This window comes from Acomys minous (assembly GCF_964271855.1).
Source record: "Acomys minous genome assembly, chromosome: 15".
NCBI lineage: Eukaryota > Metazoa > Chordata > Mammalia > Rodentia > Muridae > Acomys > Acomys minous.
This window is the reverse complement of record NC_140497.1, coordinates 96,971,516-96,998,651: the sequence shown is the minus strand read 5'-3', so window position 1 is coordinate 96,998,651 and position 27,136 is coordinate 96,971,516. Positions and strand designations below refer to the sequence as shown.

At 42.6% G+C, this 27,136-nt stretch overlaps 3 protein-coding genes across 24 annotated transcripts in view; 1 reads left to right on the top strand and 2 right to left on the bottom strand.

Annotated features, from left to right (window-relative positions):
• Positions 1-23,955, bottom strand: part of CCDC18 (coiled-coil domain containing 18) — a gene marked incomplete at its 5' end in the record, with an annotated part of 112,471 nt that extends 88,516 nt beyond the window's left edge. For 8 of the 18 annotated variants that reach the window (XR_014774867.1, XM_084758753.1, XM_084758752.1 and 5 more), the window contains one exon: positions 620-993. Coding sequence is in view for 8 of the 18 variants with exons in the window: in XM_084758753.1 (XP_084614879.1) it covers positions 620-993 (374 nt within the window). Of the gene's footprint in view, positions 1-312; positions 479-573; positions 994-1,429; positions 1,746-23,867 lie in introns of those variants that run through there. The other 10 variants (XM_084758742.1, XM_084758745.1, XM_084758740.1 and 7 more) reach the window with 9 other exon arrangements.
• On the top strand, positions 974-13,148 carry TMED5 (transmembrane p24 trafficking protein 5). Its single transcript, XM_084758794.1, has 4 exons — positions 974-1,314; positions 4,046-4,143; positions 8,604-8,787; positions 10,007-13,148. Exons 1-4 carry the CDS (start codon positions 1,123-1,125, stop codon positions 10,223-10,225), a joined length of 693 nt encoding a protein of 230 aa, XP_084614920.1. The 5' UTR covers positions 974-1,122; the 3' UTR covers positions 10,226-13,148.
• MTF2 (metal response element binding transcription factor 2) overlaps positions 16,965-27,136 on the bottom strand; it is a 55,750-nt gene continuing 45,578 nt past the window's right edge. For 4 of the 5 annotated variants that reach the window (XM_084758780.1, XM_084758781.1, XM_084758778.1 and 1 more), the window contains one exon: positions 25,947-26,855. In XM_084758780.1, coding sequence (XP_084614906.1) covers positions 26,498-26,855 — 358 coding nt within the window. In that variant the 3' untranslated portion in view covers positions 25,947-26,497. Of the gene's footprint in view, positions 24,058-25,946; positions 26,856-27,136 lie in introns of those variants that run through there. The other variant, XM_084758779.1, reaches the window with a different exon arrangement.

Here is a 27,136-nt window from a genome sequence, read left to right as displayed (position 1 = left end):
ATGCTGTTCAGTACTGAATGAGACACTGTTTAAGTCAGGTTTTTCCGTTCAGCGATACATGAATTTTTTGTTTGTTTGTTTTTTTGAGACAGGGTTTCTCTGTGTAGCCTTGGCTGTCCTAGACTCACTTTGTAGACCAGGCTGGCCTCGAACTCACAGCCATCCATCTGCCTCTGCCTCCCGAGTGCTGGGATTAAAGGCGTGCGCCACCACGCCCGGCCTTTCCAGCCGTTGTAAAGGAGCAATGACTACGTCTCGTATTCAAAACACCCTCGTTTTCCTGGGGGCCATTTACCTGTCTTACCATCTTACCTATCCTCAAACCTAGCGGAAAATGACTTCTACGTGGACACAGGCACACTCATCAAGTAAAGGACACGCACTTCATACTCTAGAAAATCCTGTGACAGGATCTCTCGCTTGGGAAAGAGTACATAGTTCTATATATAGCAATTTATTTCGAGAAAGAGGTCCTCCGTCCGCCTGAAGGGAGCAGAGCAAAATCTGGCATCCTCCTTTCCGAATTCGCCTCAGAGAAAGCAACATGCTCCTGTGAGGGAGCCATCTGCTCACCACCCGGGTCGCGGCCGGGGTGAAGCGACCCCAGACCACCGCGCACCGGCCGCGAGGCTCCTCTGCGCTCGGAAGCCTGGGACACTCCCGCAGCCCAAAGACATGGAAGCCTCTGACGCACGAACCGGAGGACCGGCGAACCTCCGACGCGCCGAGTTCGAACCGCCGCGGCGGCCGTTGGGACCCGCCCCCACGCCGGATGCGCAACGCGACGCCGGAGCGCGGGGCGTGCCGGGAAATGAGGCTGGGCCGTGCGGGAGCGCCGCACGCCCGAGCCCGCGGTCGGACTACATTTCCCAGCATGACCGCTGCCGACGCCGATTGGTGTCTGCGTAGGGGAAGCCAAAACCTGTGGCTCCAGTGTGCCGGCCGGACGGGAAACACAGAAGGGAGCAGATAGGCTCCGCCCTCACCCAGCATGGAGGAGAACTGAGCTTCCTGCTGAGAGGAGGAGAGCGAGCCGCCGCCGCCGCCCTCCCCCTCCCCTCGGACTCGGGATTTCAAAGCGGAGGCGCCAAGCACCCTACTTCCAGTTGGAGACCCCCAGGGATGGGCGGCGGCAGCATCCGGCCGCCGTTGCCGGTGCTCCTGCTGGCCGCTCTGCCCCTGGCGCTGCCGCGGGGGGCAGCCGGCTTCACGCCCTCTCTGGACAGTGACTTCACCTTCACGCTGCCGGCCGGCCAGAAGGAGTGCTTCTACCAGCCCATGCCCCCGAAGGCCTCGCTGGAGATCGAGTACCAGGTGAGCGCCGTGGGGAGGAGGCCTTGGCGGGGCCCGGCGCAGGCGCACGGGGCGAGGCGCGGCGAGCCTGGGAACCTGGAACTCGAGTTTGGCCAGTCCTAAAATTGACACCCACCCTCCCTCCTCCTCGGCCCGCACCGGCGACGTCAGTGGCGTCGCTCGGTTTCTTGATTCACCCTTAGCTTTTCTAGCTGGCGAGCGTGCGCTGCAGTTCTGAGAATTTCGCCGTGAGGGGTTGATACACGTTCCTTTTTTATTATTGGACGAAAAGATGACGCTCGTTTGAATCACGCTCACCAGTGTCACCAGATTCCAATATGACAGGACCGTCACGGTGTTTGCTTGCTTTAGTGAGGGAGTTTGTTTTAAAAGACTGGGTCTCTCTGTGTTAGCCTTGGCTGTCCTGGACTCGCTTTGTAGGCCAGGCTGGCCTCGAACTCACATCGCTCTGCCTGCCGCCTCCTCCCCGTGCGCCGCCAAGCCCGGCTCAGTTAAGGAGTTTTGAATTGTAGCTAAGTCAGATCTTGAAATGTATTGAAAAGAGCTGTTGCCGTTTTAAAGGTACATTTCCATCCTAGCTGTATAGCCATTACTTCCAAATCAAATAAGAAAACCGTATATTAAAACTTGATGGCCTTTCCTTGAACTTTGTCAGCGTTCTTCCTGCGTCTGTTTTCTTTTTGCTATCGGCAGAATACCGTAGTAGAAAGAAGTGCCTTAATTTATGCACTTGTAAGACTGAGACCTCTAGAGAGATCTCTAGTCTATCCCCACTAAGAGACGGAGTCCATTGTCGATGCAAATGCATAGGAATAGTAATTTATTGAGCCATCGCGCTGGGGTCTGTCCAGCTCTTTCAAGCTGCAGACGCCGAGAAACAGAGGCACAGGCCTTTTATAGGTTTTAGACAAAGAAATGAGTTTTACAGTATGTGATTGGTTGGCATTTGGGCAGAAAAGCTGCAAGCAGGGAGTTACAAGTCTTGGCGTTTGGTGGTTGGATAATGGATGGAGGGGCAAGCTGACCTATGGGAAAGATTGGTTCAAGCAGTCACAGGGGACGTTTAGCTTTTTTAGTTGGGGAGGGGTAGTGGAAATTTTAAACACAGCTGGTTGTCCTTGAGTCCAGCTGGACTCTGAGCACAGACTGAGACCTTGAGTCAAGTTGGACTCTTCAAGGAAGTTTTTGCTGTCCCTGCCACACACATACAGTGATCTGATATCTGTCTGTCCTTGGTTCAAGCTGGACTCACTAGAAATGTACATGCTTTGGCCTTAATGGGGGTCTTTAAGGGAGGACTGGGTAGGCCGACTTTTACATTTTCCCAGACTTGGGCTTTAATGGGGGTCCTTAAGGGGGCTGGTTCCTCCACACTCATTCTCCCCGGTAATTTCCTAAAAACTTACTAGTTCTGCCAAACATATTTCAGTGTGTCCAGATAGCAGTGCACCAAAATGTAAGCTGATGTGTTTTATCATTGAAGCTTTTTTCTTTCCAACTTAAGTTCCAAATGCTATTTGGTATAGAGCAGAATAAAATTTATGTAGTGTGCTAGAGTGATAGCTCAACAGTTACTGCATGCCGTTGGTGCACAGATACACTTATTAAATCCCTTTTTTTTTAAGTTTATGTGGAATTTTTATATGAAGAACCTTTAGGATTATTTATAGTTTACAGTGAGTACAGGAAGTATCTAAAATCATGCATGAGATTACAGCATCGTATTTCTTGAGTTCCACTTGTGAGCAAAAGTTTACCATTTACTGAACAGTTAGTGTATGCAAAGGAGGAGCAAAGAGAAAATCCTTGTCCTCCAGTTTTAGGGCTCATAGGCAGGTGTTTGGGTTGGGGGGTTTTTTGGTTGGTTGTGATTGGGTCCCTATAGTTGGTCTTTTTTGAGACAAGCTTTCACTATGTATCCCATGGCATTGAATTTAGATAATAAATACCTTTTCCCTGTAAGAAGAATGCTAGGTAGACTGTGAAAGGCAGGTTTAAAGAAAACAAAAATAGACACAGAGGAACCAACTATGGCATTAGTGAAAGTCTGGATGAGAAAATAATTTTTAATAATAAAAAATTTCATTGAAAGCAGGATGGATGGAGGGGGAAGGGGTAAGCAAAAAGAAAGAAACAAACAAAGCAGGCTTGATGCCGTATGCTGGTAATTGTAAAAATTCAGGAGGCTAAGGGGAGGAAGATGACAAGTCCAAGACCAACCTGGGCTATGTAATGAGACCCTGTTTCAAAAAGTTGGGAGGCTGGCGAGATGGCACAGAAGTTAAGGGTATTGACTGCTCTTCTAGGGGTCCTAAGTTCAATTCCCAGCAACCACATGGTGCATCACAGCCATCTGTAATGACATCTGGTGCCCTCTTCTGGCACGTAGTGATACATACAGATAGAGCACTCATATACATTAAATAAACACATCTTAAAAAAAAAAAGTAAGTTGGAGCACATTGGAGAATGTCAATCTCTGGCAGCGCATGACAGTGCATGCCTTTAATCCCAGCACTCTGAAGGCGGCAGAGGCAGGGCAAGTCTGGTGTACATAGTGACACCAGCAAGACAGCCAGGGCCACATAAAGAGATACTGTGTCAGGTAGATAGATAGATAGGTGGATGGATGGATGGATAGATATTCTTTTACAAACCTTTGCATCACATGATTTATTTTATAGAACTTTCTATTTTCAGGGTTTATAATGTATATTTTTCTGTCCTATAGGTTTTAGATGGAGCAGAATTAGATATTGATTTCCACCTCACCTCTCCAGAGGGCAGGACCTTAGTTTATGAGCAAAGAAAAACAGATGGTGTTCACACGTAAGTTGATTGCTTGTTTGAGACGTGTGTGTGTGTGTGTGTGTGTGTGTGTGTGTGTGTCTGTCTGTCTGTCTGTCTGTCTGTCTGTCTGTCTGTCTCTGGCTGGCTTGGAACTTGCGACAACCCTTTTACCTTAGCCTAAGTGCTGGAATTACAGATGTACACCACCATGCCTTTTGGCTAAAGATGGAGAAAATCAGTTTTTAATACATTCGTCACTATTTATCAGTATCATATAACTGTATAACTTCAAACAATCTTTTATAGTTGGGCCATTTTCTACACTAAGGCATCTTCCATTCAATTTACTCTTTCATGTTTAGTTTGTTTGAAACTAGAGTCTCGGCTTATTGCCGCTCTCCAGCGGAGGCTGTGTGACAGTTACTACGTAGGTCTGAGACCTAGGGCCCCCGAAAAGGGGAGAGTGTCCTGGGCTGGGGTGGATATTCCTGCCAGCAGAAACTGCAATTTCAAAACTCTCTTTGCTGGGAGCTATTTCCTAATTCTCTCTAACTGCATTTCACTCCCAGGATGGACTCCACAAGCGCAACAGTGGTTGCTATGCGACCCTGGCCCGGGACTGCAGCCGGGACGGTCCCTGGCCGAGTAGTTCTGCTTCACGTCCACTTATTAAAAGAGACATCACTAGATCATTAGCTAATAAGTCGTACTATGGCCTACAGAGAAATGGAGTATTTCAAAAGATTCCAGGTAGCGGGAAGGAGAATAGAATAGGAAAAAATGTCCTGGCACACAGGTGCTGGGCACACGTTTCCTTAGGGAGAGGACATACATATTGATACTAAGCTAATAACTTAGAAGTGATAACGTCTTTTAACTATGTACTCTGTACCTTGTATTGTTTCAATTTAAAGTCGTAATTCAAATTAGTTAACCTGGGGCAGGGCAGACATCAATCCTCTAAACGACCTCCCATAGTGGGGCAGGCATGGGATCCCTGCCTCAACCCCATCCATCTGCTTCTAACAACTTCTATCACGCTGCCTCCCATCCATTATCCCAAATACTTGCTCATGTTCTTCATCTGGGCTGGATTCTCCATCCACGCTGGCCATGTGCTTCTCCTCCAGCTAACCCATGGCGGCCTCCTCTCCTCCCCTCGGGTCTCCCTCCTTCTCCTGGTGGCAGTCCTTCCTTCTTCCCAGAATTCCCTCTCTCCTAGCCCCACCTAGCTCCTGCCCTGCCCAGGTGGGATGGCCTTTTTTAAGCAAAAGGTGGGTCAGACAGCAACCAGTAATTAGCATCAAATTACATCAGCCCATCCCCCACCAGGCCCATCCACTTGCATAACAGGTACCCACAGAAGCCAGAACTCAGTATCAGATCCTTAGAAGTGGCTCCCAGGACCCACATGGTGGCTCAAAACCACAACTCCAGTTCCAAGGGACCAGACACAGTGCATGTGTGTATGTATACACACACAGTAGAGAAGGAATCTATAGTTTACTTTCTATTTTATTTTTCTTTTCTTTTTATTTATTTTTATTTATTTATTTATTTATTTATTTTGGTTTTTCGAGACAGGGTCTCTCTGTGTGGCCTTGGCTGTCCTGGACTTACTTTGTAGACCAGGCTGGCCTCGAACTCACAGCGATCCGCCTGCCTCTGCCTCCCAAGTGCTGGGATTAAAGGCGTGCGCCACCACGCCCAGCTATAGTTTACTTTTTAAAAAGCTAAGTAGAGTTCAAGTAAAACCAAACTTCATTTGAAACAAATTAAAATTTATAATGCTGTAAATTTCATCATAACTGTTTCCTGAGTAACTTGTAACTTATGTGCATATATGTCAATTAAATATGTATAGTTTATATGAGATATAATGATATAATTAGCTTTTAAATCATTCAAGTTATATTTTCAACAAGTGAAATGATTAAAATCATTAATGTTTTTGAAATTTATTTCAGTGAAAGTTAACATTTACTTTGTATATAGGAAATTAATATTAACTACTAGTAGTCCAGATATTATTTTTTCCAGTATATAACATAATTAATGAAGGGTTGAATAACTTCTAAAATTAAATACTAAAATATAAACTAGTTTTATTTAATTCTTCAGAAAAACAGAGGACTAAAGATAAATGTATATAAAGTTGGCGGTGGCGGCATATGCCTTTAATCCCAGCACTTGGGGAGGCAGATCACTGTAAGGTTAAGGCCAGCCTGGTCTACAAATTGAGTCCAGGACAGCCAGGGCTACACAGAGAAACCGTCTCAAAAACAAAACAAAAAAAAGTACCACAGCAAAAGATGCCTTATCATTGTAATTATTAAAATAAAAACTAGCCAGGCAGTGGTGGCATGCCTTTAATACCAGTACCTTAGGAGGCAGATAGGAGGATCTCTGAGTTCCAGGCCAGCCTGGTCTACAGACTGAGTCCAGGACAGCTAGGGCTACGCAGAGAAACCCTGCCTCAAAAAACCAAAAAAAGAAAAATGTTTTCTTAGCAAGTCCCTGTTTTGTGTGGAGGCTCATTCACAGCGTCCCCTGCTGCGTGCAGCCTGTGAGCAGGGGCTCCATGCGCACTGTCTCACGGCTACTGTAACAGTAAATACATATGTTGATATAGACTGTGACAGTTTTTCTCAGGAAATAACCATTTCTTTCTTGCATTCTAAAGGTGTTCCCTACTCTGTTCACAGTATTTGCTAGGCTGTAACAAAGTATCTGGGAAAGTCAACTTAAAGGAAATAAAGGTTTATTTTGTGGTTTCAGAGATTTGAGTTGATGGTGACTGTCTTGCTGTGAAGAGACACCATGACCATGGCAACACTTATAAAGGAAAACATTCAATTAGTGCTGGCTTACAGTTTCAGAGGTTTAGCCCATTTATTGTCATTTAGTCCCAACAGATGGGAGGCAGACACAGGCAGAACTCTGGGGATGGGAGTTTAGCCTGGTCTACAGAATGAGTTCTAGGACAGCCCGGGTAACACAGAGAAACCCTGTTTCAAAAACAGTGGCAAAAAGGAAAAAGAAAACAAACCATTTCGCTAAATTACCTCTGGCCAAGTCAACTACTGTGAAGGTAATAAGGATTTTTTTTGTTGGGGGCCCTGGGGGTCCCCTTTAATCTCAATACTCAGGAGGCATGCATGTCTGTAAGTTCAGGGCCAGCATGGTCTACATAGCTAGTGTCAAGCCAGCAGGGCTACATAGTGTAATACTACATAGTTTCACACTATATCGTAGACTGGCCTCAAAATCATAGCAGGCCTTCTGAGACCTCTGAATTCCAGGGTTATAGATACAAGCCACAGTGGCCATCAAGACTAAAAAAAGGTTAGTTCAATTTAGATGCACATGGCATTTATTCAGGACAGATAATCCCACAGAGTAAAGTGACAGTTATTGGCTATAGACCTTATTTTTTATCTCTGTAAAATGTATTTTAAGAATACGTTTGAGGGCTGGAGAGATGGCTCAGGGGTTAAGAGCACTGACTACTCTTCCAGAGGTCATGAGTTCAATTCCCAGCAACTACATGGTGGCTCACAACCATCTATAATGTTATCTGACGCATACTGTATACATAATAAATAAATCTTTAAAAAAAAAAAAGAATATGTTTGGTTTGGTTTTTTTCCGAGACAGGGTTCCTCTGTGTAGCCCTGGCTGTCCTGGACTTGCTTTGTAGAGGCTGGCCTCGAAACTCACAGTGATCAGCCTGCCTCTGCCTCCATAGTGCTAGGATATATTTAATGTGTTGGGAACCTGAAAATCCTTTGTACAATCACTGATTTTTAAAAAAAAAAAGTTAGGCAGGCGCTGTGGCACATACCTGTAATCCCAGCACTCAGGGAGACAGAGGCAGTTGGATCTCTGTGAGTTCAAGGCCAGCCTGGTCTACAAAGCAAACCCAGGACAGCGAAGGTTACACAGAGAAACCCTGTCTCCAGAAACCAAAATAAATAAATAAATAAATAAAGTGTGTGTGTGGCCTGTCCAGGTCAGAAAAAGATGTCATATCTCTCCTTTTTTTTTTTTTTTTTTTTTTTTTTTTGATGTCGTATCTCTTAACACTGTAACTGGAGGCAGGTGTGAGCTCCTTGGTGGGTGCTGGGCCCTAACTGTAGCCCTCTGCAAGAGTAGCAAGAGCTTGTAACCACTGAGCCATCTCTGCAGGTCCAACAGTCACTGCTTTTGAAAACTAAACAAAACTCAGTTTAAGCAATTGAAGGGTAAGTTGCTTGTTACGTCTGCATATGGCTAAGATTCCAAAGTATGAATATTAAAGCTTACTATAATTTATCATTTATATCAGCTTTGAATCCTATTTTTCCCCAACCCCACCCACCCCTAAAAAATAGATAATTTAACAATAACTGGCCAAGTAAATTCCAAGTGTGTGTGACTTGCAAGTTCTTGAAAATGTGTACTCGGGTTGCTTCCCAGCAGGAAGCGCAAAGTGCTAACACTGCGCCTTTCTCATGTAGTGTGGAGACCGAAGTCGGTGACTACATGTTCTGCTTTGATAACACGTTCAGCACCATTTCCGAGAAGGTAATTTTCTTTGAGTTGATCCTGGATAACATGGGAGAAGAAGTTCAGGAGCAAGAGGAGTGGAAGAAGTACATCAGCGGCACAGACGTCCTGGAGATGAAGCTGGAGGACATCCTGGTGAGCGGCTGTTAGCAAGCACTACGGCCTGGCTGAACCAGCATGCTTAGTCCCCAAAACTATTCTTTTTGCCATTTTTTTTTTCTCATTTCAAGTCTCAATGTTAGCTTATGTTTACCCTTTTAGTAGAGTTTTCAAATTGTGTATCTCAAGTGAATCCTATCATAAAAGCACTTTTTTTGAGAAGCTGTGCAATTTAAAAAATAAACCACAAAATAATCGTATTTTCTCACAAATCTGAAGGGAATTTCCCAGGCTTGCTTGGACAGGGCTGAGCCCTTGGAAGGCCCTGAGACTCCTCGCTGCATGGTCTGCTGGCACTCCATGGCCTCTTACATCACTGCAGACGCTTGTGGCTGTTATCATCACAACGTGTGTAATTACACTGGACCTGCCTGAATGACATGACCAACATTCAAACAGTAAAATATACACACACAATGTATTCGGGAAAGTTGCCAGCTGGCCTTTTAAAATCTTCATGATTAAAAAACAAAAAGCAAAAAAATAAAAAACAGGACTGGAGAGATGGCTCAGAGGTTAAGATACAGGTCCTGAGTTCAACTCTCAGCAACCACATGGTGGCTCACAACCATCTATAATAAGGTCTGGTGCCCTCTTCTGGCCTGCAGGCATACATGCAGGCAAAACACTGTATGCTTAATAAATAAATAAATCTTTTTTAAAAATAAAAAAAAAAAGAAAACCTGTCTTACTGTTGTCAGGACTTAAAGAGATAATATATACACAATTAAGTCCTGGTGGTGCACGCCTGTGATCCCAGCGCCTGGGAGGCAGAGGCAGGCGGTTCTCAGTGCCTTTGAGACCAGCCTGGTCAATAGAGTGAGTTCCAGGACAGTCAGGAAAGAATCCCTATTTCAAAACAAAAAGCCAAAGTCCTGGTGCTGTACTGCTCAAGTACTTTGATCTTGTGTTCTTCAATTCCTGGTATTTTTAATTCCTCTGTTACATAAATCTAGTTACCATTACTATTTGATAACCTCATGTAGGCCCAGATGACACAGCCATATTTGGTGCCCTCATGGAGGCGCTGGCGACACAGTCATGTCTGTCCTTTATCTGCGTTGTATCTCCATCTACTTTAAAAGTTTTGATTTTGAAAACGACATGAAGCATATTATTTTTTATGAAGCATATTATTATTAAAGGAATTTGTTCTTAGTGTTTTTAATAGTAAAATTATTGTATTTATCTCCAGGAATCCATCAACAGCATCAAGTCCAGACTGAGCAAGAGCGGCCACATACAAACTCTGCTGAGAGCTTTTGAAGCCCGGGATCGGAACATCCAGGAGAGCAACTTTGACAGAGTCAACTTCTGGTCTGTGGTTAATCTGATGGTGATGGTGGTGGTGTCAGGCATTCAAGTTTATATGCTGAAAAGTCTATTTGAAGATAAGAGGAAAAGTAGAACTTAGAGCTTTGATTACTTAACATTGAATAGAAGAGGTAGAAAATCCTAATACACGGTTACAGGCAAGATGGTTAGTCACCTTCCCGAACATATTCAGAAATTAACTGTAAGGTGTAAAGTTTAATATGCAGGGAAAATCCTCACCTTATGTCCAGTTGACCATATTGGCCCAGTTATACTTGATACAAGATAACATAAAATTTAGATTTAATTGAATGAAGCCATATTAATTATTTTCCTAAGATATCATATATGAATTACATAAGTGAACAATGTTCATAAACACACCACCAGTTTGCTTTTACAGAGAACTTTCTCTGTTCATGTGGCAGGTACAAATTGACATTCCCAGTATGTGGGGTTATAAATCATTTGAGAATTACGTGATGACGGACTGAGTCGATCAGCTCTTTGCTCATACATCTCTTTGAAAAAGTAAACATTAAGCATAACACTGAAAAATATTTTTATAATTTTTATAACCAAATATAATGTGAAACATTACCCAGAAGTATTGGTTTTATACTGAGTCTACAGGTCCAAAGCTGGTGTTTTATAACGAAAACTGGAAAGGCATTCTTTCCTCATAAAAATTAGCCAATGTCTTTCTCTTTGAAATGGCATTTCTTATGTGAAGTCTTATATGCGGTATACAAAGGGGAGTTGATGCTTAGGAATAAGATGCATTCTTTCTAGACTGTAGCTAAGATTAAATTAGAGATAAAGTGAGTGTATTTTTATAGTGCCCATCAACAGTGTTAAGTTGGTTTCTACCCAGCCATTGGTTTTGATAATACATTGTCACCAGCAGGTGTGAGGGACACACCAATGAAAAGATGTGACTTTGGTGTAAACAAACAACACCTTTATAAATCCTCAAAATATCAGAAACAAAAAAGGAAAAAAAAGAAAAGAAAAGAAAAGAAATAAACTTGAGAATACCAGATCTGACAGTTCAGGCTAATACATCTGTAACATCTAGAATCAGATGGAGTCTTCTTGCCATCCCAATCCTAGTAGAAATCAGAGATAAAAGGAGGGCAATCTGAAATTCACTGGAAGAAACTGTGTTTGTCATAGATATTATTTTCTAAATACTGTTTTGAATCAAATATTCAGATAGGAACCGGGCAGTGGTGGTGCACGCCTTTAATTCCAACACTCGGGAGGCAGAGGCAGGCAGATATCTGCGAATTCAAGGCCAACCTGGTCTACAGAGCAAGTCCAGTACAGCCATGGTTACACAGAAACCTTGTCTCAAAATATAAAAAATTCAGATAGATCTTATGAAATGTACATCCTACCATAAGATTTAGCACTGGGTATATGTATTTATTACATCTTTACTGTAACTCTCACAAAATTACCTCTGGTTACTCATTGACTTTGAAGGATTAGAACAAATTATAAGCATCTAATACGGAAACGCCAGTACACACAAAACACTGCCTTTTGGTTTATCCATCTGTAGTACAGTCTTATTCACCATGAAACAATTTAAGTCACACCCATCTTTAGTGTATTGATAAATGTATTGTCAGTTGGAAACAGTCAAGTCCGGGTAGTGAACACATATGTATGTGTATGTATTATGTATGTATCTTGCTAGAATTCTTTTTAAGCATTACTGATCTTGCACTACCCTGCTACCTCACGTATATGAAATCATGATACCCAGAGAAATACTGATCATTTACAATTTATGCTCAGAGTAGGTCAGAGATATGCTGTATTTTTCTCAGGCCCTCAGAGGGAGACTAGAAGTTAATTTTCCCCTACTCAGAGAGATAATTGCCATATGTGAGTAACTGATCTAGATGATACTCCAGGCTCTCAGCAAGGCTCCTGCGACACCTGTACAACGAAGGCCAGTGAGGGCCACACATAAAAGCTTCCCTTCCCACTGCCTTTTAAGTACAAGAGAAGCAAGCTGTGGGTTCCGCAAATGGTAATGAGTGCTCTAGCGTCTACTGCATCTTTCCTGTAAGACTGTGATTAAGAATTCTACCTCTTAGATAGAGTTGATATTGTACTGTGCTATTAATTGGTTACCTGACACTGTATTTTTTACATCATCTTGTATGTAATTTGTGCCACTGATTTTTAAATCTTTAATTCAGTTACTTCCTGCCATTTAAAATGGCATCGAAAAGACAAATAACTTAGGAATGTTAAAGATATTTTTATTTTTATAGACAAAAGTAAAAAAGAGTTACTAAGAACCACGCTGCCTGTTAGTCCTAAAAAAGTAAAACTGTAAGCAAAAAACCCCAAAATGTTTATTTTTAAATGTGTATTTTCTGCCTCATATGAGTTTTTTGATGTTACTCTCTCAATTGTACTAAAATCAAGTAAGCCGTCACTTGATCTGCTTTGTCCTGTTGTTACCTGTGTAAGTCCCTGCCATGGTCTAACAGTCGGTTAGAGCGCGCCCTCCTGAGCTGCATTTGGATTGTGTGCTCTTCTACAAGAATGTCCATTTAAAAAAGGTAAATAACCTGTAATCCCAGCACTCAGGAGGCAGAGGCAGGCAGATCTCTGTGAGTAGCCTGGTCTACAAAGAGAGTCCAGGACAGCCAAGGCTACACAGAGAAACCCTGGCGGGGAGGGGGAGAGAAGGTAATTGTTTGAAAACATTGTTGAAATAAATTAAAACTCAAAATATACTTAGGTATATCTACCTTTATACATTATGTCTTAAAATTAGCCTAAACTAAGTACCTGTAATTTTGTACCTCCAGTGAAAATTCTTTGTCTGAAATTTTAAAACATATTAATTTAGCATGTAATGCTTTTTTTCCTCTGGAGTGTAATAATACAGTGTTGCTCATATTGCACTATATTTGTGAAGAGTCATCTTAAATGAGCAACAGACTGTGTGCTGAGCTCTGTACAACTAATAAAAGTTACAATCAAAGAAATCTTAACCAACCTGCCTTAAAATTGTTGTCTAGTCCTTAAAGCTTTAAAAAAAATGTTTTATCTTGTTTTCCTTTCCCATTTTGAAAGCCCGTCGCTCTCCAAGCTTTGGTATCCTACTGCTCTGTTCTGGAGCTGCCAGTGTACTCACTCACTCAGTCTCTGCACTGCCCAAACATACTTTACCTACAAGGCCCTCACGATTTAGACAAGCCAGGACTGTCGGTTGCCCAGAACCTGGGGCAGGGAGCTGCTCTCTCCTCTACGCCAAGAAGTGGTTGTGTTTTGCACCAGCGACAAACCACAAGCCACGCAAGCCTGACAGCCTGACCTCGGTCCCCAGGACCCTCCTACGTAAAGGGCGAAGGAGAGAGCAGAGTTGTCTTCTGACCTCCAGATAGTGTAACACATGCACCCACATGAATGCATACAGAAGTTAATACATGGAAAATGTTGGCTGCCATTCTTTAAGCCTAGAATATGGCTCAGGAAACAGTCTCTCTGATCAAAATAATGTGGAGGTTGTCCTGGAATATTAACCAGCCGGCTAGCTGGTCTTGGGTAGTCCAAACTCCTTCCAGGTCACTCCTACATTTGAACAAATCTGTTTAAGTACTTATTAAAACTGCAGTGAGTGCAGGTGTGGTGGGGCATGTTTTCCATCCCAGCACTCCAGAAACGGGAGGACATCCATAACTGGAGGCCAGCCTGGGCTACACACACCCCGATTCAAAGAATCAACAAAAGCCGGGTGTGGTGGCACACACGTTTAATCCCAGCATTCTGCCTCTGCCTCTGCCGGGATTAAAGACATGCACCACCACGCCTGCATGAATTTTTCTTCTTAAGTTTTTCAAGAACCAACAGTATAATAATGACAACCTTGCTATTGCCAGATTAGATGTATTGATGTGTCTTATAGAAGCAGGGTTGGGGAGAAGAGAGCTAGGAAGCAATAAAGGGGGTGGTTGGAGTCTGTAACGCAACACTGACACAAGCTCCCTTAGAACTTAATATCCCACAATCCTGTAAGGTTTGGTTTTGTTTTGGGGTGTGTGGGTGTAGTATGTAGGTGTGCATATAAATGAGTATGACACAGAGGCCACTGGGTATTTTTCTCTACCCTGAGACAATAAATGGTCTCTCACTAAACCTGGGGCTCACTGATTAGCTACACTTAGCTAGGCAGTGGATTCCAGAGAATTAAGTGACTTCTGTATCCCAACATTAGATACGTTTTAGTTTGATTTGTTTTTGTTGAATGATAGGCCTCTCTAAATAGTCCTGGAACTCACTATATAGACCAGGGTAACCTCAAATTCTCAAATACAAGCCTGCCTCTGCCTCTCAAGTGCTGGGACTAAAGACATGCACCACTGTGCCTGGGAGGTTTGTGTTTTGTTTGTCTGTTTTTCGAGACAGGGCTTCTCTGTGTAGCCCTGGCTGTCCTGGACTCACTTTGTAGACCAGGCTGGCCTCAAACTCAGAGATCCTCCTGCCTCTGCCTCCAGAGTACTGGGATTACAGGCGTGTGCCACCATAATTAAAATGGAATTAAATCACCTGCCACTTCCCTATCCTCCCTTCCCCTCCAAGAACTGCCTCCAACCTTCCTGTGTCCCTCCACTCGCAAACTAATAGCCCTTGTTATTGTACAGATGGACTACGTACGTATGCACAAATATATCATTAGAAGCTGCTAAGTTCAATTTTGTTTGTGTGTATGGTTTCAGGACTAAAACTTTGAGTAACTAACTAATAAGGGGGTTCATCCCTGGAGTGGCCAGCTCTCCCTCTCTTAGCCTTTTTGTTTCTTCACTGTCTTTTTTAAAGGTCTACTGGCTGGTCTGGAACTTAACTCTGACTGCCTGTGCCTCAGGAGTGCTGGGATTAAAAGCATATGCCACCACACCCAGCAAAACCTAACCTTTCTACCTTTGATTTAAAGAAAAACAAAAATAAGAAATCTAGTAATGCCATTTGTAGATGGAAGCTGAGATCTAGAGCGTCAAAGATAAATTTTTAAAATAATTTGACAATATGGATCTCTAAAATACTGCTAGTGGAATTTAAAATATAACCACTTTGGAAAATATTCCTGAGCTTTTTGTTTTTTGTTTCTGGGGTTTTTGCTTTTTGGTTGGACTTTTTTAAAAAATAATTTTTTACTTAATTTTTTTTTTTATGTGTATTGTTGTGAATGTATCAGATCCCCTGAAGCTGGAGTTACAGACAGTTGTGAGCTGCCACGTAGGTGCTGGGAATTGAACCCCAGTCCTGTGGAAGAACAGCCACTGCTCTTAACCACGGAGCCATCTCTCCAGCCCTCTGACTCACACTCAGGAGACAAAGGCAGGCAGACCTGAGTTCAAGTCCCAGGACAGCTAGGGCTACATGGCACTAGCATGATGGCCGCAAGTGGGCAAACCTAACAAACTGAGGTCAGTCCCTGTGACATACATGTAAGAGAACTGACTAACCAAAGTTGTCCTGTGGCTTATACACACACACACACACACACTCTCTCTCTCTCTCTCTCTCTCTCTCTCTCTCTCTCTCTCTCTCTCTCTCTCTCTCTAGCATTGTACCACTGAGCATTTATTTGTGAGAAACAAAAACATTTAAATAAAACTTCCCCATACATGGACAAAGAGACTTTGTAATACCAAAAGGCTGAGTAGGTCGGCCGTGGTGGCGCACGCCTTTAACCCCAGCGCTCAGGAGGCAGGCGCATCCCTGTGAGTTCGAGGCCAGCATGATCTACAGAGCCAGTTCCAGGATAGCCAGGGCTATGTAGAGAAACCTTGTCTTGAAAAACAAAAACAAACAAACAAACAGCTGGACAGTTCAGATGTCTTTCAACCAGGAAATAAGTGCTAGAAATGTATAGCATGAATTACTACTCAAGCAATTTTGGAAATGCTGGGGAATCACCCTTTAGTGTTGGGGATAGAATCTAGGGCGTCTCATGTAAGGCAAGCACTGTCCACACATCTGAGCCCTGAAAGCCACAGTGACACATGGCAACAACCTCCACGAGCCTTAAAAGCACATCACCTGCTGAAAACTTACACGTGGCTTCTGTTTGCATAAACTCTTAAAATAAGTCAATAGTTTTGTGCCTTCACCTCTGCGGGCACACACGTAAGTGGGGCACACACCAACACATCAGGATCTTTTAAAAGTGATCATTAGGCATTGATATGGGAAGAACAATCTTATGTTTCCCAAATACTGTCATTTATCATTCTGTGACTCAACAGGTGAACTACCTACACTTCACTTTTTCAAAGGTCTGAATTCTCGGCAATTGTGACATACAGGTAGTAAAAAGTAACTTAAAAATCAGCATTAAGGGCTCCTTCCCCTGGAATGTTTAAGCTGAGAAAGACCTCAGAATTAGGACATAACACATACACTTGATAGTCAAATGTGACTTGTTTCACTATTCTGTAGAGAGGGCGTGGCTGGGCTCACGTGGGCCACAGCACACAGGCACATTTGGAGACTGTGAGGTCAGTCTTCTATTTCCACTGAGTGCCAGCGAGTCAACTCAGATCAGGTCTGACAGTGACAGCCCTGTAAATTCCTTTGTTAAAATTTGTGTATAGGTGTTCTGCTTCAAATATTTATGTGCACCATATGTGTGCTGCCTCTATGCGGCCAGAAGAAAGCCAGATCCTCTGGAATTGGAGTTACCAGTGGCTGTGAGCAAGCATGTGGGTGCCGGGAACCGAACCCAGATCCTCTGGAACAGCCAATGCTCTTAACCACTCTCACATATAAAAGGGAAGTTATTTTTTAATGGTTTTTTTTGGGGGGGGGATTATTCAAACTCAGGTCACCAGGCTTGTAAACACTTCCCCCAACTAAACCTTCTTGCTGACCCAGACATTTTTAGAATGTGCTGGCAAATATTTCTTGACCAATAACAACGGAGAAGACAAGAGCTTGCGGTGTGTCCAGATTTTGGCCACTGTACCACAGACATCGTCACCTAGAGTTTTCACTTGAGAAACCCAACCCAAATTCATGTTTTAAGTAACTTTATTGTTTTGTGTTGGGCCACACACATGCCCAGCTACTCTCAGCCACAGACTGGATATGCCTGGGAGACAAGGAGCAGGAAAAGCCTACAAAATACAAGGCAATGGCTTCTACAGGGGAGAGCACTGTGTAATGGTTAGCCTCAGCCGACCTGACATCCTGAGGGTACCGAAGCAATGGAATGTTTTTTTTTAAAGAAGCAAAATCTTGCAAAGTACTAATAAGTATAGTACTTTGGATAAGATAAAAGCACAGAATCAGCTTTTTAGCAGTCAATTAGGGAGGACAATATCAAGGCCTATCTCCCCGTCTTCAAGTATCAGCTTGCCCTTCCTGAGGCCAAGCAACCTCTAAAATAAAACAAGAACTAGCTGTGGAAAATACTGATCCAAAAATAGCACTGTCAAGTACCCAATGGAAATATGTCTGCAATACCTAAAACCCAAAATATTTATGAAGATTTGGGCAGATAGCAAAGGCTGCTCACAGGAGCCTGGTGCAGCAGTGAAGGCCTTTAACCATATCAGACACACATAAATAGTGAAGAGTTCAAGGTCAGCTTGGTCTGCACAGTGAGACCCTAAACACCTACACTGTTTAAACCTAAGTTACAAGGTGGGTGTGTGACAAGTCTATACAGACTTGCTGCTTCTCAACTGGCTGGAGGCGGAAGAATAGCTGAGGCAGCTGGAGGAGGTCCTCTCACTGCTCCCTTGATTGGTTTTCTTCCAAGAACCCCCAAGTTTCTAGATCTTTTGCCTCTTAGTCTCAATTCTCCTTATAAAATGGAGTCAGTAAAAAAAGCATGCCACTTTTCCTTTGTAAGATGAATTAGCATGTGGCTTTTATTCTCAGCCTTCCATAAAGGCACAGGCTATGGATAAAATACATGCAAACCTAAGTCTAAGAAGCCTCAGTAAGGGCGTCTTCTGCTGCAAATGTACGAGCCAGAGTTTGAGTCAGTCAGACCAGATGTGATAATTCCAGCACTTGGGGGACAGACAAAGACCCCCAGAAAAACCTTCCTGGGCGAGCCAAACTGGTTAACTCCAGAATCAGAAAAGATCCTGCTGTGATAAAGGAAAATGACAGAGATAAAGCCAACCTATGGCCTCCAACATGTGTGTGCAATGTATGTGAACCCACATGAGCACACCCTCTGCCGTGGTCTAACAAGGGCAGCCAACCGGAACTTCAAAACTTTTTTCTGTGGAGCCCTGGCTATCCTGTAACTCGCTTTGTAGGCCAGACTGGTCTCGAATTCAGAAATCTGCCTGCCTCTCTCTGCCTCCCAAGTGCTGGAATTAAAGCTGTGTGCCATTACCACTTTGCAGGCCAGAAGAGGGAATCACATCACATTACAGATGGTCCTGAACCACCATGTGGCTGCTGGGAATTGAACTCAGGACCTTTGGAAGAGTAGGTGGCGCTCTTAAGCACTGAGCCATCTCTCCAGTCCCCTGTAAATATTTTTTGAGACAGGGTTTCTCTGTGAAACAGTGCTGGCTGTTCTGGATGTACTTTTGTAGATCAGGCCGGCCTCAAACTCACAGCAATCCACCTGTCTCTGCCTCTGGAGTGCTGAGATTAAAGGCGTGCTGGAATTAAGGACATGTGCCACCATGCCCAGCTAAAACATAATAAACTTTTAAAACATGTAAAAGGAAATCCTGTCTCGAAAAATGAAAATAAATAAATAATAAAAGACGTAAAGGGAATGTGTGTAGCAGTACACACCTTTAATCCCAGCACTAGGGAGACAAAGGCAGGTGGATCTCTGTAAATTCAAGGCTAGACTGATCCACATATAGAATTCCAGGGCAGCCTAGGTTACATGGACACTCTTGTCTCAAACAAAACAAAAACCCAAAGCACAAACAAACAAAACTATTTGGGGACTGAAGAGATGCCTCAGTGGTTGAGAGCACACAGAGCATGCAAATTCCAGCTCCAGGAGATCCAGCAGTATAGGCCTCCAACACTACATTCACAAGCGCAAGCATCCACACAAATACATACATAAAATTAAAACAAAAATAGAACATTGTTTTAAATGTTTGCAGTAGCTGGGTGATGGTGTCACGTGCCCTGAATCTCGGCATTTAGGAGGCAGAGGCATGAGGAGCTCTGTGACTTTGAAGCCAGCCTGGTCTACAGAGTGAGTCCAGGACAGCCAGGGAAACAGGGCCACAGAGAAACCCTGTTTTAGGATGGGGGGGGGGGGAAAAAAAGAATCGAGTTACAAAACAAATCAAGCAGCTCTCCCTACATTAGTCATGTAGCAGTTATTCGGCTGTCAAACTTCTAAAAACCTCTATTCCATAAAAAATTCATGAATAACAAAATCTTTAGTGAACAGGATATGAGAATGCTTCCTCTTTTCCTAAATACTTCTCAGGAGCTTAAACCAGAGCTGTCGTTAAATTCCCAGAATACAGCTGGCTGCACACCTCAGGGCAGAGTCGATTACTAACACGCCGCTCTTCCCAGATGTATGTAGTGCTGGGCCTCAGGCGGGGGTTAGAGCTTGTGCACTAAACACTGTACCCACAGCCTGCAAATGATACTTTTGTTGTTGAGACAACTGTCTCACTGTGTAGGCCTGGTTGGTCTGGAACTCACCATGTAGACCAGGCTAACCTCAGACACAGAGACCCACCTACTTCTGCTTCCTTAGCGCTGAGATTACAGACATGTGCCACCAAACCCAGCAAAAATGTTTTCATGAAAGCATGAAATGCCTAATACGTCCTAAAAAAAACTCCTGAATAAAAAGGCATTCTTTTTTTTTTTTTTTTTTTTTTTTTTTTTTCAAGACAGGGCTTCTCTGTGTAGCCTTGGCTGTCCTGGACTCTCTTTGTAGATCCACCTAGCTCTGCCTCCCTGAGTGCTGGGATGACAGGCATGGGATTAAAGGATTAAACCGGGCTCCTAATGAGTTAATTTAAAAGCAGAACACAAGCACAGTGAACAGAGCCAATAGTGAAGTGTTTACACTGCATGCCCAGCACAGCAGGTTTAAGGCTGACTGAGTCAGATGCCCTCCCAGAGTCCTCACTGAAGAGCTCTGCTCCCCTCCTCCCCTCCCTCCAACCCACTTGAGAGCTGCAGTTCCCAAACTGTCTTTTCAGGGCTTTGTGCAATGCCTGACACATCATTAAACACAGAGAAAAGTACCTGCCAACCTCACAAGGGACATCCTTCTTCTTTTTATTTTCTTTTTTCTTTTTTTTTTAATTTTGAGAAGGGAAAGAAGTAGAACTTATTTCTGCTTAGATGAGCATGTACAAAAAAGGATGTTTGTCCAAATGAAATATAAGAAATTAAACATATTAGTTTTGATGTTAGAAACATGGACATTATTGTCTTCACAGCACAAGAATCATAAAGCATTCAGAAGAGAGAACTAATTATAGAGGCCAAATATTCAGTTACAAAATTTCCAATGGAATGGAAATAAATATATATATTATGACATAAACAATATACATGTAATATAGTTTACATATTATAAATATTACAGGGAATATATAAAAGTAAAATGTGAACTTATACTGCATTTTCATATTTTGTTTAAAAAAGATTTATTTATTGTTATGTATACAGTGCTCTGCTTGCATGTACACTTGAGGGCCAGAAGTGGGCATCAGATCACAGTATAGATTGTTGTGAGCCACCATGTGGTTGCTGGGAATTGAACCCTGTACCTCTGGAAGAGCAGACAGTGCTCTTAACCTCTAAGCCATCTCTCCATCCCTTGACAGGGGCATTATTAATGTTTTTCTTTAACTGGCTTAGAAGTTACTTAAAGAACCTACTATGGGCTAGGCTTGGTAGTGCATATATATTGATCCCAGCACCTGAAAAGAGAAACAAGGAGGAGGATTGGGAATTCAGACCAGCATGACTACAACAAAGTCTGTATCAAACAACAACTATGACTTCCAAGAGGCATCAAAAATTGACCATAGCAGCCAGGCATGGTGGCACGTGCCTGTAATCCCAACACTCGGCAAGGCAGAGGCAAACAGATCTCTGAGTTCAAGGCCAGCCTGGGCTACACAGAGAAACCCTGTCTCAGGAAAACAATACAAACAAACAAAGAAGAGAAAACCCCACAAAAATGTATATAAAAGAATACACACAAAAGGAGAGAAAGGTGGCTGTGGTGGTGCTTTAGTCCCAGCACTCAGGAGGCAGAGGCAGGAGGACTGCTGTGAATTCGAAGGCCAGCCTGGTCTACAAAGCAAATCTAGGACAGCCAAGGCTACACAGAGAAACCGTGTCTCAAGAATCCAAAAAGACCGTAGTGAAATGAAAGGGAAAGATCAGAGGTTAAGAGCATAGACTGTTCTTGCAAAACAACCAAGCTCAGTTCCCAAAACTTAGGTCAGGCGGCTTACCACCTGTGCCTCAGGGGCCTAAAGGCACCTGCAACTCCTATGTGATACCTCACCCAACACACACACACACACACGCACACACGTTAAAATGAAAATTAATGCTTAAAGAAAATGAGCATACTATAATTGTAGCAGTCAGAAAGTAGAAGCAAGAAAACAAAGAGTTCAAGACCATCTTCAACTACATAGCAATTTCAGGCCAACCTGGACTACACAAAGAGCCTGAAAATCAGAAAAGGGGGAGAAACACAAAGTCTATAAAGTTACAATCCAAACATCTCTCTACTATGGGCTTTATCTATAACCCTGTCTCAAAACAAAACAAACAAACAAACAAAGCACGTCCTGCTCTCCCAGAGGACTCAGCTTCTGTTCTCGGCGCTCATGTCTGTCTGTACCTGCTCAGCGGAGCGGAGGACCTCCTCACAGCTCCTGTGTACCTGTCTCCAAGTGCAGCACACACATACATGCAGGCACTCGCGCATAACACACAAATTTAAAGAAAAAAGTTATAACGTAGTGTAACGGTATTTTCAAACTACAACTAAACAAAGCACAACAAAAACTTCTAATAGTTGTGTTGTTTCAAATTCTGTTCAGGAAATGTTATTAAATGACACCATTTAAATGATTGCTTTCTTTTTTCCTTTTAATGTGTTTGTTTGTGTTTGGAGACAGGGTTTCTCTGTGTAGCCCTGGCAGGCCTGGAACTCAGGCTGTGTAGACCAGGCTGGCCTCGGACACACAGAGCTTCGCCTCCCTCTGCCTCCCGAGGGCTGGGACTAGTGGAACTAGAGGTGTGCCCCACTGCGCAGCCAGCTGGGTGTATTGTGACCAGGAGCTGGTGGCGGCAGCCAAGGCCTTTAATCCCAGCACTAGGGACTGCAGAATAAAGGAGGAGGTGTCTGTTTCTGCTGCTGTTTTGGTCCGATGCAGTTGACCAAATGCCGTGCAGCATCTATTACTGCTCCTCCCCCACACACCACAGCTATCTGTTCGGCTTCGAGAAGAGTGCATGTCACACAGTCGGAGCCAAGGGATAACCAAGCATAAATACAAGAAACAGGACAGAGACTAGAAATTCTGAGGCAGAAAGGGCACAGGCAGGTTGCAAACTCCCGTCTCAGCATCTCTAGTGCCTGCATACTGACACATAGCTAGACTAGGAATGTTGGGCAGGCCATCTGTTTTACACAAAAGTATATGTTACCTGTGAAGGTTTTATTTGCTTAAATAGATCCAATGGGAAGTTTAAATGACATATTATATTCCTTGAAGAAAAGGAATTACTTAGAATCCAATTTTTTATTCATTCCCAGAAACCGAAAATGCCAACAAGAGGAGTTGGCTTATAAGAACTCTGTCAGGTACAAGCGGGCAGTGATCTTGCTCATCGGGAATCTTATTCTTGCTCCTTTCTAATGTTTAATTAATCTATGTGAGTTCAAGGCCAGCCTGGTCTACACAGCGAGTTCCAGGACAGCCAAGACTAAAAACAGAGAAACCCTGTCTCAAAAACCAAAAGAAAAAGAAAACTGTCAAGTGTTCATTTTCCTGATGAAAGACTATAAGATAATCAAATGCTTCCAGAGAAACTGAATGGGACTTCTAGAGTTTTGTATTCAAATATAATTAAGAAAGAAAATTTCTCCATCTAGAGGGTTGGGGGAAGGGGCAACTGGGGACACAGGGGGCTATCTGGAACTACCACATGGGTATCTCTCTTGGCCATAAAACCTCTTTCAAACTCTAGTAACTGTTTTAAGTCAGAAAATATTCCAACATATTCCAAAATGTAATAGTACCTAACAGGAACACAAAGCAGTCAAAACCACAATTTTATCCTGAACACTGACATACAGAAATATAAATATACCCATGACAGAAAGCAAGTACATGGATATAATCTGCCCCCCCCCCCAAAAAAAAATGGAGAAGGGACAAGCTCAACTCCCGCACACAGTGGGCTTCCTGGCAAGGTCTGAGTTCCGTTGTACTGGCACCAGAACTTACAGACCGCGTGGGAGCTATACAAACATATAGCCTCAGCACCCCAGAGAGCAGGGAGGCTGAGCAGGGAGGCTGGTGATCTCTGGAGCTTGAGACAAGCACTGAGGATTTAGTTACTTTGCTAACTCTGACTCTGTCACGTAAGCACTGGCTTACCATACAGTGCAGGGTCATTACAAAAATGTTCTAAATTACAAATGAGAGAAATTAAAATAAGGTCTACTACAGACTTTTTTGGAGCTGCTACAAAGTCTCTCTTAAATCTACCTGCTCTTCTGAGTCTTTTCCTTTTCTTCTACCTTCTTCCAAAGCCTGGGTGGGCTCCCATGACGCCTGCTTGCTGAGGGTGCTGGAGCCTGACTCAAACGCCACGGCCTGCCCTCTTCTTCTACGTCTGCCTATTCCAGCAGCTGCCAAGATATACAGCTTGCGTGTTCTTTTGTTATCCTCTTAAATGCTTAAAAAGAAAGAGAGAGGAAGGTATATTATTTTTACAACTTTTCATTCTGTAGTTTAGGGACAAATATGTTAAACAAAAATAAGATGCCTTTTTACAACTGCCCCAACACCTATGTAGGAGAAACAGGCGTGAAGTCTCGATTTCTCTCATGTTTTGAAGCGGGCAGGACAGACAGAGGCAGGCTGCCTGCCTTTCAAATACAAAGCACGTAAGCTGGCTACATATCCTTTTATAAAAGATAATTTAAGATGAACACAGAATATTAATGTTATTGTGGGGCAAAAGGAAATGAAGTCAGGGTTCTTTAAAGATTACCAAGTGGATAAAAGTAGAATTAGAAAATTTCCCTCCCTAAAACAATAAAAGCTGTTGCCTACTGGATCAGTGTGTATTTTCAAGCAAATACAGAAGAAAAACTCATTAGCTCTTTAAAAAATACACACATTTAATGTTCCGTCTGTTTTAATTCTAAGTAAAGCAACTTCAAAAATACAAACTGAACATCAGAGCCAAGTGAACCACCATGATAAGAGAACAGACATTCACAATAATTACGTCTAACGACAGTTCAGCTTGATAAATTGTCTTCCGAGTATTTTTAAAAGAGTTACTAAAAATACTGCTGGTGTTCAGTTAGAATTAAAGGACTTTGGGGAAAATGAAATATGGTACAGCTGGAGTGAATACGGTGACACGGGAGTTACCTGTCCCATTACCCCTAGATATAAAACATTCAGAAACTCAACACAATCTCTGTGTTATTCAAAATACTGCAGCTGCAGGAAAGGCAACTTTAAATTAACAGCTGGGAAATCAAGTTTTGGTGGAGGTGAACAGAAGTGACAGTTTGTAATTTGCACTTTGTAAAGCTCATTATACCTGGGCAACCAGGAGCCAAATGCAGGACAACAAAGTTCTCTGCTTCTTTTGGCTACAATGTGACAAGAAAAGTCATCTTTTGAAGATGCTTAAAGAAATAAAGCATGTTTCTTTAAAAAGTCAAACAATCAATTAATGGAATAAATAAGCACTAACCACAGTTTTAGGATTCTGTCATCAATACACTTCAGATTTTCCATTTTGGTAGAAATTTCTCCAATTGTGAGTCTAAAATCCACCAATAATTCTAAAAATAAAATGAAGAGCTACCAAAATAACATTCTTCTGTTTACTCTTTGGCTAAGAAACAAAAGAAAACAAAAAAGAAACAGAAGACAACTCTAACACTGGTGATAAAAGACTTTTAACATGTAAAATAAAGATATCAATTTAAATCTTGGTACATTTTATAAAAACAAGAGGTAATGTTGTAATAAAACAGCAGTCAGCCTCAGCTAGCAACATACTGTTTGTTAACCCTGTGCAATAGAACACTTTGTTCATACTACGCTTACTCAGACATGACTAACAATTGCTACAGACATTTCCGGAGTCCTGAGCAGGCTCCGACAGACTTCCTGTTGAAACTGAGACATTTACAATCATAATGTGCCACGATACCTTGGAAACGTCACTTTGAGTAGAAAATAATGTAGATATCACTTGAGTTTGCTTTAGATGTTCAACAGCTGAGTTACAAGGACTGACAAGCATTGAGAAAGCCCATAAACACTGTTGTTCACACCCTTCAATACACACTTGTTTGACACATTTCTCTTCACACATAGCAAGCAACAGCACCCAATAAAAGCCTGAGAAGAAATGCTGCTGTGTAAATACTGCAACTATTCCTGAAATAAGAATTATGGGATAGATACTCCAAAGCTGCCCATTCCCATAATTTGTATTGCATAGGTCACATAATCACACACACGTATATACACACACGTGCATATACATGTACATGCAAAGAATATATTAAGACGACAATGAAGTCTAGTCACAGAGCAATTTACAGGCTCAATATATTTTTTACATTTTGCTTGAAAGAAACTTCAATATTTTACAGTCTTTCAGTAGACATTATATACACTGCACTTTATGAAATCTAAAGGGTATTGAAATAAATTTTTCCAACATTTTGGTAACAAACACGCAATGTTTCTCCAAATACTTGTGCTATCTACATGATCATTTGTTCTGACAATCACTAATCACAAAAACTGACTTAATGCGATAATTAGAAAAGTGTCTAACACCATGCATGGGTTTGAGTCGTGTTTAATGTTCTATCCTAGAGACAGTCTACAAATCTTAAGATTTAAAAAATTAAGTCTCTCCTCTGATTTTTAAAAGATATCTTTTTATGACAATATCCGTAACATTGACAAGTACACGTTAAGGCTAGTATCATATCCTTTTGTGACTCTTTGTATGGTTTCTGTGTGTTTGTTTGTTTGTTTGTTTGTTTAAAAATGCTAGTAAAATCCACACTCCTTTAGGGCTTTGAACTGAACCAACAGAAAATGAGTGCAGTGACCACCACTCAGTCCTGCAGTCAGGACGCGGTGGCTCCTTCCCACTCCACAAGGTACTGCACCTTTCCGTCCAGCGTCACGCGACGAGCCAAGACGCGGTACTTTTCACCACACGCTATTCTGCCTGCAGCACCAAAGTAACTAGTGATGGAGTTTTTCAGGTGACTGAGTTGTAGCTCCTGATCTGCTAGGTTGTTCAGGATTTCTGTATTAAATTCTTCAAATTGATAATCTTCTTTGCCTTCATCATCTTTTACAACGTCTGAGTTCTGAGTCTGGAGTGCTCTTCTTGGAAGGCGCCCTCTCCGTCTCCGCAAATGTGGTACTGCAGCAGGCCACGGTCTTCCCGTGCGGGTTCTTTTTCTAGAGTCGGATAATCTGGGTGGGAAAATATGTCTCCTAAGAACTTTTTTTACTGGGGCATTTTTTCCAAACAGGTTCTCATCATATAGACTAGACTAGCAGTTTCCTAATGTCCCTGCATCAGCCTCCCCAGTGCTCGGGTGACTCTACCAGCACCCGGCTACTCTAAGTATGTGTTTGCTAAGATAAGGTCCAACGACGTTAAAATAGTAAAAGTCATTGGCACTATACCCCTGCTTCCAATGATAGGAACACATCACTTTCTAGAGTGTGGCTACTGTAGACTTTCTCTTCCT